The following is a 13080-nucleotide window of genomic DNA, read 5'->3' on the forward strand; positions in this document are numbered from 1 at the left end:
AGAAGAAGTCAAAATATCACTATTTGCAGATGATATGATAATATACATAGAGAACCCCAAAATCTCCACAGAAAAACTAATTCAACTCATCAATCAATTCAGTAAAGTGGCAGGATACAAAATCAACACGCAAAAGTCAGTAGCCTTCCTATACACAAACAATAAATCTGAAGAAGAAGAAATCAAAAAAACCATCCCTTTTATTATCGAAACAAAAAAAATCAAATATTTGGGAATAAATCTAACAAAAGAGGTAAAGGACCTATACAAAGAAAACTATAAAACACTGTTAAAAGAAATAGAAGAAGACACAAAGAAATGGAGAGACATCCCCTGCTCATGGATTGGAAGAATAAACATTATTAAAATGGCCATCCTACCAAAAGCAATATACAGATTCAATGCTATTCCAATCAAAATCTCAATGGCATTCTTCAAAGAAATAGAACAATTATTGATGAAATTCATATGGAATCACCAAAAACCCCGAATAGCCAAAGCTCTCCTGAAAAAAAAGAAGGAAATGGAGTCATCACACTCCCAGACTTCAAACTATACTACAAAGCCATAATCATCAAAACTGCATGGTATTGGAACAAGAACAGACATACAGACCAATGGAATCAAATAGAAAATCCAGAAATAAACCCACAGATTTATGGTCAACTAATCTTTGACAAAGGAGCAAAGACTATGCATTGGAGCAAAGAAAGTTTGTTCAATAAATGGTGCTGGGAAAACTGGGCCGCTACATGCAAAAGAATGAAGCTTGACCACTACCTCACACCATACACAAAAATCAACTCAAAATGGATTAAAGAACTAGACATAAGACCTGAAACCATAAAATACATAGAAGGAAATATAGGCAAAACACTACGGGATTTGCACATTAAAGACATCTTTACAGACACATCACCCAAAGCAGTGATAGTGAAGGCAAAGATAAACAGCTGGGACTACATCAAATTAAAGAGCTTCTGCACAGCAAAAGAGACAATAACAAAAACAAAGAGAAACCCCACCAACTGGGAGAACATTTTTGCACCCAACACTAATGATAAAGGACTGATCACAAAAATCTGCAAAGAGCTGATGAGACTCAGCAACAACAAAGAAAATAATCCAGTCAAAAAATGGGCAGAAGAGCTAAAAAGAAACTTCTCTGAAGAGGAAATGCAAATGGCCAACAGACATATGAAAAAATGTTCAACATCACTTGTAATCAGGGATATGCAAATCAAAACTACCATGAGATACCATCTCACACCAGTGAGAATGGCACATATTAAAAAAACTAGCAACAACAAATGTTGGTGAGGGTGTGGGGAAAAAGGAACTCTTCTGCACTGTTGGTGGGAGTGCAAACTGGTCCAACCACTATGGAGAGCTGTGTGGAGATTTCTGGACCTACTAAACATAGAGCTTCCATATGATCCAGCAATTCCACTCCTAGGTATTTACCCAAAGGACACAGAAACATCCATTCCAAAGAGCACCTGAACCCCTATGTTTATAGCAGCACTGTTTACAATAGCTAAGCTTTGGAAACAACCCAAATGCCCAAAAATAGATGACTGGATCAAGAAGATGTGGTACATATATACCATGGAATATTACTCAGCATTCAAAAAAGATAAACACATGCAATTTGCAGCAACATGGATGGCGCTGGAAGGGATCATGCTCAGCGAAATAAGCCAAAAAGAAAAAGAAAACTACCGGATGGTCTCACTCATAGCAGGAATCTAGAAAACTTAAATAAGGGACCAGGAAAATGAATATAAGAAAGTGAAAATCAAAATCAACAAAAAACTATGAACCAGAGATACTTTTTGGGGGGTGGGGGGCGGGAGGGGAAGGATTGGGGTCAGAATGGGGCGTTTGCAATTGTATGGAGGAATATAAAAATAAAATTTATTATTTAAAAAAAAATAAAAAAAATAAATAAATGCCAAAAAAAAAAATTGCACCTTTAAAATACCCCTCAGGAGACTGTGAAGAGGATGGATAAGAAAGGTGAGAGTAGAGGTAGCAATTTTGTGCAGGAAAGACTGACCTAGGGTGTGTGCAGCCAGGGCATGAAGGAAGGAATCAATTAAACAGAAACTGAGGGGTGTACTCAGAGGGATTTACTGCCACAGCAGCTATCAGGGCCACTGGGAATGATGGTGCAGGCTGTTCAGGGCTCAAGTCCAGGAGGTGCTGATCTTAGAAATGCTGATGGGAGGGCCTCCATGCTGGTGCAGGCAGTTGAGCGCCGCGCTATGAAGCTGTCCACAGCCTCCGCGGCGCTGGTTTGATTCCCGGCCGGTCAGGGAGAATCCCACATGGTGAGGCAGACCTCTCCTGCCTTGCCCACTGCTCCCCTCAGCAGTGCTTTTGGTCCGTCTGCTTGTTCTACTCCCTGCTCTGTCTCTGGTGAATCTTCTCACCCTCCCGCAACTCTGGCCTGTACACCAGCTCTTGTATAAATAAAAAAAAATAAAAAGAAATGATGATGGGAGTGGTACTCTCCAGAGCTGCGCAGCCGAAATTGCAGAACCACATTTGAGATTTCCATAAGAAATCAGTTGTAGATACCCAATGGGCATTTGAATGGCAGAGGTGCAAGCATCAGGGGTGATGCTGAACTGGAGATATTAATTTGAAAATCAACCTATGATACGGCTGATAAACGATAACATGATCAATGATAATTGTCCTGAGATGGTGCCATGAAAAGAAATGAAGCCAAAATGTGAAGTCCTGTGGATACTGACAATAAAGGAGTAGGAAGAGGAGACTGAGAAGCCATAAGGAGAAAAGAAATAGGAGAGAACAATGTCCCAGAAACTGAGGAGGAGGAACATTTCAGGAAGGGACTAATCATCGCTGTCAAGCACAGCACAAAGGTCAAGAAGGATAAGAACTGAACAGTGATCTTTGGAGTTGGCAATTAAGGAGCTCTCTGGCGATTTTGCTGAGAGTAGCTTCAGTGCTTGATACGGAGTATGAGAGGGTAAAAGCAGGAATCAGAAGTGAATAGAGGCAGTTCAGATCTTCAGATTAAAAATCTCTTTGTTTTTTATACGCAACTACACTTCTTTCAGATGAATAAGTGTGACTACCACTTTCTTCACTCAGGGAACAAACAAAACTGCATGCCTCGGTTCTGGGAATATGGTCGTGTCTACCTAACTGTTGGCATCTCTTTATGCCTTGCATTCTGGAAGAATACATTTGCATACAAGTGTTGCATTTATGCTCAGAGTTATGTGCCATAGTTCCCATTATAGTGTATTTCAGTTCAAAATATGTACTGGACATCTACCATATGGAAGACTTCATACCAGGTCAGGTGTAAGATATGGACCCTGGCCCAGGGAAGCTTGGAGTCTAGTGAGTGAAAAAGGCATACAAATAGGTCATTTAAACATACAGCAAGACAGGTGTCACAAGAGAGAAGAGTAGCATCTATATACTTCAGCATCGCCTGGAGTACATGGCCCCTATCAAAAAGGTTGGTTTGAGGAAAGAGAAGCAAGAATAGGGTTGTAACTGAAATGTGTCTGTTGCATTGATTTCCAAAGTGTGGGCCTCAGCCAGCAGCAGCAGCAGCATCTGGGAACTTGTTAGATGTTGAGATTTTCAGGCACCACCCTATTTCTACTAAATCAGGAACTCTGTTGGGGACTAGTTATAACCAGTAATCTGTCTCTCTATGAATCCAGATGATTCTCAGACATGCTAAAGTCCTGAGGTCTGAGACATGCTGAGCACCACTGTTCTTGTGCAAATGTTCTCAAACATTAAGGCTTATCAAAAATAAAAAAGAAACTGGAGAGATTGCAAGACTCCCGGGTTCACCAGCAGTGTTTCTGATACAGTGAGTTTGAGAGGAGCCCCCAAATGTGCAATCCCAATAAGCTACCATGTTATACTGCTATCTCATGCCATTTTACATATCATTGCTCTAATCCCTTAACATGACTATAGAATTCACATTTCTACATTCTTCCAAATGTAATGACTTATTTTTGATTTCTATGACAAAATAATTTTAAGAATATTAAATGGATGGTTATCTTTTTTTGGAATATCTAAAGATGCTATGTAATGTTGGGTCTTCACAAAAAATAGTTTCTAAATTGAATTCTAAGTTTATGATCAAGGTCATTTGACGTCAATACATAGAAAGTAGGGCATTACAACTGTAACACTGGAATAGAAATTAGGTGACTCAGCACTAGTCCTTATTTTGCAAGTAAAAGCAAGTTATTTAACCTTCTGAACCTCAATTAACCTGCAGCCAGGGACAATTCTAGAGTCTAGTCTCCTTAGATAAAAGAAGTAATGCTAATTTTTTCTGGCCTGTGCCAAGAGGCAAAAATGTTCTTACTGAAACCAACATCCCAAGTATTTCAGGATCAAATTAAAATATATAAAAAAATTAAAATCAGCTTTTACATGCATTAATCAGATTTGATTCTTCAAGTAAGTTCAAAGCTCTACTTTACAATTTGCAGATTATAATTTGGGAATAAAATTTAAAATTAATGTCTTAAACAGAAATAGTTTAGACATTAATCTGATAAAATTGGAGCAAGAGGGGTCTTATCTCACATTTATCTAATTTTTTGCCAAGGGTGTGACATAATGTTATTCAGGCAATAAACATAAAAAGAAAGAAAACAAAGATTAATCTGAAAAAAACAATAAAATAATAATGCCAGTCAAAACACATGAAGGTCATGAGCAGAGAAAGTAAAGTAAGACTGTCTGCTTACCCAGGAGAAGCAAAAACAGGCTTGGAGAATTTGGATATTTCTAAATGCCCCTATAAATGTCTTGAGGTCAAAGACACTAATTTATTAACATTATACTTGAGAAAATTATCTTTATTAAAATAGCATTTACTTATAAATGATCCAATCTGCCACTGGTTTCATTCAGTTGATGCCAAAATGTAAACAAAAGGTTTCGTGAGAAATCCCTTAAATAACTATTACATGATTAGTAACTGAGCTCCATGATAGACTCCAATTTACTAGATAATCAATCTAGTTTTAACCTAGTCTGAGTTCCATTCTCTGCTAATTACCTGTATGTAAAAATAATATCACTGAACAGCAGGGATAATTTACTGGTAGGAATAATTACCTTGTGACCCAAGATAATAGAACACTTTTGAGATATCTTAATGCAAAGCAGATGATTTATACAATAAATATAATGTAGAAAATGTGCAATTATTAAGGAATCAATTAAATGTAACTTAGATAATTAAGAAACTATAGTGTGGTACAAAACCGAACGTTAAAATGTTAAATCCCTTAATAGTTTTGAATAAATAATGATATCATGATAGGTAAAATTAGAATTATTAAAGATTCATAGAATGCACATTTATTTGTTATCAAGAAAAATTCCATGAGGAGCTAGCTAGGTAGATTTCTTAAATGCTGTTGGAATATAAAATTTCAACTGGTACAATTAGATGAACTGTATTACTCTTTTAACAAATATTTGTTGATTAAATTATATGCATGGTTCTATTCAGGGAATATAAGGGAAATAAAAATTATAAAGGGCCTCCCTGGTGGCACAAAGGGTTAAGTCTCAGCACTATGAAGCTATCAGCAGCTACTATGGCACAAGTTTGATCCCCGGCCAGGGAGCTACCCACATGGCACAGCAGACCTCGCCTGTCTCACCTGCTGCTCCCCTCAGCAGTGTATCTCAGTAGATCTTCCTGTTCTGTTCCCCACTCTGTCTCTGGTGAATCCTCTCATCCCCCATATCTCTGGCCAACACCCCAGCTCTTGTATGCATAAATACAATTTTAAAAAAAGCATAAAACAGAATGGCACTGCTGTGAGAAAAAAATCATATGGGTGACATTAGGCATTGGCACAAAGAATAATGCAATTTATTAGCATATTTGGAAAGAACTGGGGGAAGTCAGACATAAAAATCAATGGAAGAATAATGACGGCTACCATAAGAAGGGCCTCATGCTTTATTTTTGAGGCAATAGGAGTTACAAAAATCTCAGATGTGGAAAATCAGCATGAAAACATTTCAGAAATAGTAATTTGAGGCAAACGAATCAGAAATGGGCATGACCTAAAATGGGGAGGGTGGTGTATATCTTAGGGTAGGGTAGACAGTTCATTAGAATAATTGGAAATGACCGAAATGAAGTGAAATAAAAACAAGTGAGGTCCAAGGTAAGAGGTAGAGATTACTGACAGGATTGGTGAAGTTGGGTGATAAATTCTGTATGGAAAATGAAGATGAGAAGGTAATTTTTTGTTAAATTCATTAAATTTGAGATGCCTAGTATTAGATTTTTTTTCACCAACAGTACATGACTACCATCTCCATCACCACAAACACCACATTGCCACCTCAATCACCACACACATCTCTACCACCACTGCCTCCCTCACCACCTGTACCATCTCTAATGCTTCCATCACCTCTCTCACCTCCATAAAACTACCTCTACCTCCAAGATAAACACCATTCTCAAACACCAGGAATCACAGCTATTGCATATACTGAATTTTACTACCTCACAGGCACTGTATTAAAGGTTTCTTTCTTAATCCTCACACTCGGTGTTATAAAGTAAGGACATTGAATCTGAGACAGAGATACTAGGTAATGTTCCCGGGACGATAAGCTAGTAATTAAAACAGGCAAGTTTCAAACATGAGTAATTCTGATTCCAAAGTCCATGCCTTTTCCAGTATTTGCTTCTTCTTTCAACATCTAAGCAATTAAATATAATAACTAAAATATTTGTACAGTCTATGAGTAAGTAGGTGTAGTTAATTGGAGCCAAGAAATGTTTGCGGCAGATGAAATTAAAAATTTAAGTACTTGCAAGATGTTCAAGTAGAATGACCCGATCAGAGCTTTAAAGACATAAAAGTGAATTTAAGGGTGGAAGTAAGACATGATGCTGTAAGATTTTGGAATCATTCACTTAGAGAGAGTGCTGAATCAATGAAAGGAGACAATTTAGAAAAAAAGAGGTCAGAAGGGCAAACAGATGGATTTATAAGGTACTGCCCTAAAACTGGCAGGAGGAAAACCAGGTAGAGTAGTAACTAGAGAACCATTTGTATGTCACAGAAGCTGGAAAAGGCCATCATTTTTAAAAGAAGAACATTCATTAGATTGTCAAGATTACAATCTTGACAGTTAAATGCTAGTGTTTCTCTCATGGGATAACAGAGGGACCCTCAAACTTGCCACCATGAAGCTCTGGTCACATTTACATGATGCCTCTTGAACCATTACAATATTTTAACCTGATTCCATTCTGTGGACAATTTCACTTACTGAATTTAACTGCTCCTAAATGTTTGCTTATTTGTTTTATTTGTTCAGTCTAAATTTATCAATCTAGAGTCTGATACAGAGTGTGCATGTTATCGTACTATCCAAACATGGGCACATTTGGAGTGAAAGTTGGTGCTACAGAACTAATATTTATATTAGTAATACTTTTTTTAAAAAAATTATTTATTTATACAAGCACTGGGCACAGTCGGAAGCGCGGGAGGGTGAGAGGATTCACCAGAGCCAGAGCAGGGAACAGAACAGGCAGACCGAAGAAATACACTGCTGAGGGGAACAGTGGGTGGCAGGAGAGGTCTGCACGCCATGTGGGACCCTCGCCCATCGGCTGGGGATCGAACCAGCGCTGCAGAGGCTGCGGGCAGCATCGCAACCCAGCGCTCAACCGCTGTGCCACCGGGTAGGCCCTATATTAGTAATACTTATGCATTATTATATAGAAGGGATAATCTGGGAAGGATTCAGCTAAACCAAGACATAAGATCACCTTTGTTATATATCTACTAAAGAAACATTTCACTACACAGGCTAGGTTGCAGTCCTGACTGGGAACTCTGTAGCTCTGTGTATGATTTAGCCACATATACTGTGTTGGGTTACTGGGAAGAATAAATGACATAAGCAGATAAAACCTTTATTATAGATCTGACCATTTACTAAAATCCTCTGTATGTGTTAGCTTTTATTTAAGTAGTATATTCTTTTTTTAATAGAATTTATTATTTATTTTTATTTTTTATGGAGGCATGTTTTATTTATTTATTTATTTGTTTCTTTGATGGTTTGTTTATACAAGCACTGGGCACAGTCAGAAGCGTGGGAGGGTGAGAGAATTGACCAGAGACAGAGCAGGGTACAGAGCAGGCAGAAGGACCGAAGTACACTGCTGAGGGGAGCAGCGGGCGGCAGAAGAGGTCTGCGTGCCATGTGGGACCCTCCTCCGGTGGCCGGAGAGCAGCCAGGGATTGAACCGGCGCCGCAGAGGCCGTGGGCAGCTTCGCTACCCAGCGCTCAACCACTGCGCCACCGGGGAGGCCCTTAAGTAGTATATTCTTTATGCTCCCAGTTGGACATCCCATTCTAGACACTTAGAAAAACTGCTGACAGCATCAGATAGAAACAAAATTTATGAAACAAAAAGTCATCAGAACACGTTTTTGCTAAACAAATACATGCTTTGAACAGCTGAGAATAAACTTTAGAAGAGTGAGATGGACATGACCAACTGCTCTGTTAATTCCGCAGTAGGAAAGCAAGGCAGCTAAGTTTCCCTATTATTCCGTTTAAAAAACTAGCGGAGAACGTTTGAGTTGTCGCAAAGTATTAATAAATTCAGGATCCTACAAAGCATTGTCTGTAGACATATATTTAACATGAATTAAATTAATATCTAAGTTAGGAAGGTAAATTAAAAAAATAATTGATTAATAAGTTTTACTGATATTCTTTTGCCATTATGCTTTTTCTCCAACAATGAGTGGAGTCCTTGAAAGGGGTTGACCCAAACAAAATGCTAATATTCAAAGAATTTGAAAACAATTTGACTAGAGCAAGGGTCGGCAAACTTTTTCTGAGAAGAGCCAGAGAGTAAATATTTTACATTTTGAGGGCCATATAATCTCTTACTCTTTAAAACTACTCAACCCTGTCTTTATGTTGTAAAAGCAGTTATAGATGACACATTGGTGAGTGAGCGTGGTTATGATTTGATAACTTTTTATTTATGGACACCAATGTTTGAATTTCTTATAATTTTTACATGCCATGAAATAGTCTTCTTTTGATCGTTTTCAGCCATTTAAAAATGCATGAGCCATACAAAAACTGCCATCAGGCTGGACTCAGCCTGTAGGCATTAGTTTGCTGACCCTTGGGCTAGAGGAATCACTCAGCCAAGCCAATACAAGAGAGAAAGTACCGTTAATTTACTGTGAAATTAGGGAAGTAGGTTATATGTCATGGATTAATAGAGAAGCATTGAAAGTCTCAAACAAAACACATGAAAAACTTCTCTAGGTGCTTTTACTTTGTCTAGAACATCTGACATGCTATTTTTAGGTATGTGTTCTTCTCATACTTCTTTTCCTTGTATACGAAAATTCTAATGTCAAGTGTTCCAGACGTTCTAAAACATATGCTGCTTAGAAACATAAGGCAGATTTCAATGTTCTTTCTTAATCTTAGAATTATAATAACTGGAATGAAAAGGAAATTGTGGCACTTTATGATTTTCATGTTAGCTTTGAATTTATGAAATTTTATTCTCATCCTTTTAATATACCCACAGATTTACATAATACCTAACTATCTACAATGTCTGGTTGAGAAAGCCACAAAAAGATCAGTTAAAAATTCTAACACCTTCAAGATAAGACTTTATAAATATCAAAGAACAGGAAATCTGTTCAGTAATTACTCCTGATTTAGGATGCGCAGATTGAGACATTATGTTCTCGTAAACTAGCAGAATGGATCTCATCTATTATTATAGGTGTACTTCTTCATGAAAATGTACTTTCCATTACTGGAAAAAAAAAGACATTTAATGTAAAAGTAGGTACTGAACAAGCAGGCTCTTTACATGTTAAAAAGAAAAAGAAAAAAGAATAATTCTGAGATTAATATGTGTCCTTAGCAGTTCATCCCCTGTGACTCTTCTTTTAATTCTGAACAGTGTATCTACTAAGTATTCAGTTTTTGTTGAGATAGTGATACCCTGGCAATTTTTAAATCTCACCTCATAATTTCCCCACTACCTTAACTGACATTACAGGCTCTCAAGGCTTCTGGGAATATTGCTCAAGTAAAAACACTACCATCAAAACAGCTGCAAATGAATTTTCCTATTCAACAATTAATCACTCTCCACTTAAGGACAGAGCCATTAAGTCAGATTCTCTCACCTTTTCCTAATTTCAGAATCCACAATAATTTGTCTCTTCTTCTGTGGAGGTGGTGGAGGAAGTTCCTCTTGGGCGTGCTTTACCAGGATTTGTTCCCTCGTGGTCACCATAGTTACTGTTTCCATTAGAGTTGTCTGTGTTAGTGATGGCTGAGTGGTGGTGACAGCCTGTGAAATCTGTGAGAAGCATTGAAACAGAGGTCACACATTGCTTGAAAGACTTCAGCAAAGACTGCTTGAAGTGGCAAAGGAAAATAATGAGAAACTGTTCCTGCTTGTTGGTAAATTGACCTTCAGATCAAAATAGCACCATATTGAACCCAAATCAAATTGTTTTGTCTGACTTAAGTTATGTTGACTGAAATGGCAATGGAAGGTAATCTCAAAAGCAGAAGTAAACTTGTGCCTCTTCAATTTATTGGTCAAGCTAAAGAAATAAAGGGGACAAAGGAGAAACTCTTAGGGTGCCATTCTGATATTTAATTAGACATGCTGTTTAAAGTGTTCAGAACATCAATATAAGTATTATGAAGACATCCTACAACCAATCCCATCGTCTGCCACATTGTAAATGTTGACTAAATACCTTGTGGAATACATCTTTGGTGATCATCTATAGTGATTATATAGTCTACACATGTTTAAAAAATATCATGTCAAATGAATCATAGTGAACTTTTTTTTTAAGCATTAAATCTTGTTTTTTTTTAAGATTTATTTATTTATTTATACAAGCACTGGGTACAGTCAGAGGTGCAGGAGGGTGAGAGAATTCACGAGGGCCAGAGCAGGGAACAGAACACGCAGACTGATGAAGTACACAGCTGAGGGGAGCACTGAGTGGCAGGAGAGGTCTGCGTGCCATGTGGGACCCTCCTCTGCAGCCAGGGATCAAACAGGCGCTTACAGAGGCTGCGGACAGCTTCGCAACCCAGCGCTAAACCGCTGCACCATGGGGGAGGCCCGAATCATAGTGAACTTTTAATCAAATAAAATCAAATAAATGAAATGTATTTTACAATAAAAGGTTAACATTAAGCACCAATTAGTCCCATAAAAACATGTTGTTCAAATGCTAAAGAATGCACAACTCTTGTTTGATTTAAATTAGCAAATATGCAAAATATTTCCATTTCCAAAGTTAATATTAAAGAATCTTCTAGATTTAGAATCACGTTAATTTTCTGTTCAGACTTGTTTAAAATTGTTTTTATCAAATTACTGTTTAGAATAATATGGTTTGTGACCCACGTCACGAGAGGCCACCACCTCAGTACACGGACATTATTAGAAATGCTGTCAAATGTGAGACACCTACCATCTTTCCTTAACCACCAATTCTCAATCCCGTAGTGCTGTATCAAAACTACCTATTGGGATTTTAACCATTACTCTTCTAGTCATCCAGGTTATTTGGATATCTATTCCCAAGGAGACCAAAACAGTTCTGCATTGGCTTCACTTTTAGGTACTATGTATCCACTGAGCCAGTCATCTAGTTGGGCCAAACATCGTTTCACTGATTTTCTGGAACAGACTAAGATATACAGAGAGGGTTTGGGGTCACTTTCCTGCCTCACACTTGGAGACTGACATTCTGAATGGGAGAAAATCATGGAAGCCAAATAAGCAAAGACAGTGAAGTAATAAAATCCTTTGTCACGGGTGCAGCAGACCTCTCCTTTTTCACCCACTGGTCCCTTCAGCAGTGTATTTCAGTTGCTCCGCCTGCTCTGCTCCCCACTCTGTCTCTGGTGAATCATTTCACACCCTGCACCTCTGGCCTACACCCCAGATCTTCAACGTAAAAATAAATAAATTCTTAAAATAAATAAAATAAAATCCTTTGACACAATGTCTTGTATAAAATCTGCTTTAAGACAAACACATTTCATAAGTGCTACCATTTGTGCAAGCAACACCCTTAGATACGTCATAAGGTCTTGTGAACTTAGATTTTGGTAGCCTAGATAGTAAAATAAGTGGACATTAAGAGATACTGAGCTACATGCATCTGTGCTCTGCATGCAGAGGTTTTTTTCTTCTCTAAGATCTCCATAGATTCATTATTCAAAATCATTCGTTGGACCTCAAACACTAAACACATAGTCCATCAAGTTATGCCAAAATGAAGGCAGAATGTAATGTATTTTTTACAAATGATTAAAATATAATCTCAAAACTAATTGCACTCACTGAAAATCACCATTATACAATCTAATTAAATGTACCTTTACTAAAAAAGAAAATGGATTTTAAGTAGGAATCCAAGAACATTTAATTTTTTCATAGCAATATATTAATCATGTGCAAAACTGTTTGTACCCAATGATGACTTGAAAAGAATATTGTTCAGATGTATGTTCTAATTTTATATGTGCAGGCACCAGGATGCAGAGATTTTGAAAACACAAAGTTATTCTTTGTGGTTATATCTAATGGTATGGAACATTTGTGCTAGTGAGTATTTGGCTGTGAAATTAATTTCTGTAAATGTTACAATATTTTCTCATTGATGCCTGCTATGAAATTGGGCAGATGTGCCCTTGGAGGAATGGCGATATGATGTACTAAGAAGCTGCATTTAGGAAAAGCACTTCTTATAAGAAAGAAAAATTATATATTATAAAATTATAGTAAGACATGGAATTGTAATTGTTCTATAATATAATAATGACTGTACGGTCATTGAAAATACTACTTCCTTTTCTTTGTGGGGTTTGAAGTAATTAAAAAAAAAACACAGCTGCACATTGACTCTATAAACAAAGAATATAATTCATTACATATAACAAATTAATAATTTCTTTCAAAACCTACTATAA

The 13080-nt window shown here is 37.3% G+C and overlaps 1 protein-coding gene across 1 annotated transcript in view; it reads right to left on the bottom strand.

The window, feature by feature from the left end:
- The window catches only part of DMD (dystrophin), a gene marked incomplete at both ends in the record, with an annotated part of 1915324 nt that overhangs the window by 1330133 nt on the left and 572111 nt on the right, over nucleotides 1–13080 (bottom strand). The window contains 2 exon segments of the mRNA XM_084258879.1: nucleotides 10257–10432; nucleotides 12160–12221. Coding sequence (XP_084115005.1) covers nucleotides 10257–10432; nucleotides 12160–12221 — 238 coding nt within the window.

The sequence above is a fragment of the Talpa europaea genome (assembly GCF_964194135.1).
Source record: "Talpa europaea genome assembly, chromosome: X".
NCBI lineage: Eukaryota > Metazoa > Chordata > Mammalia > Eulipotyphla > Talpidae > Talpa > Talpa europaea.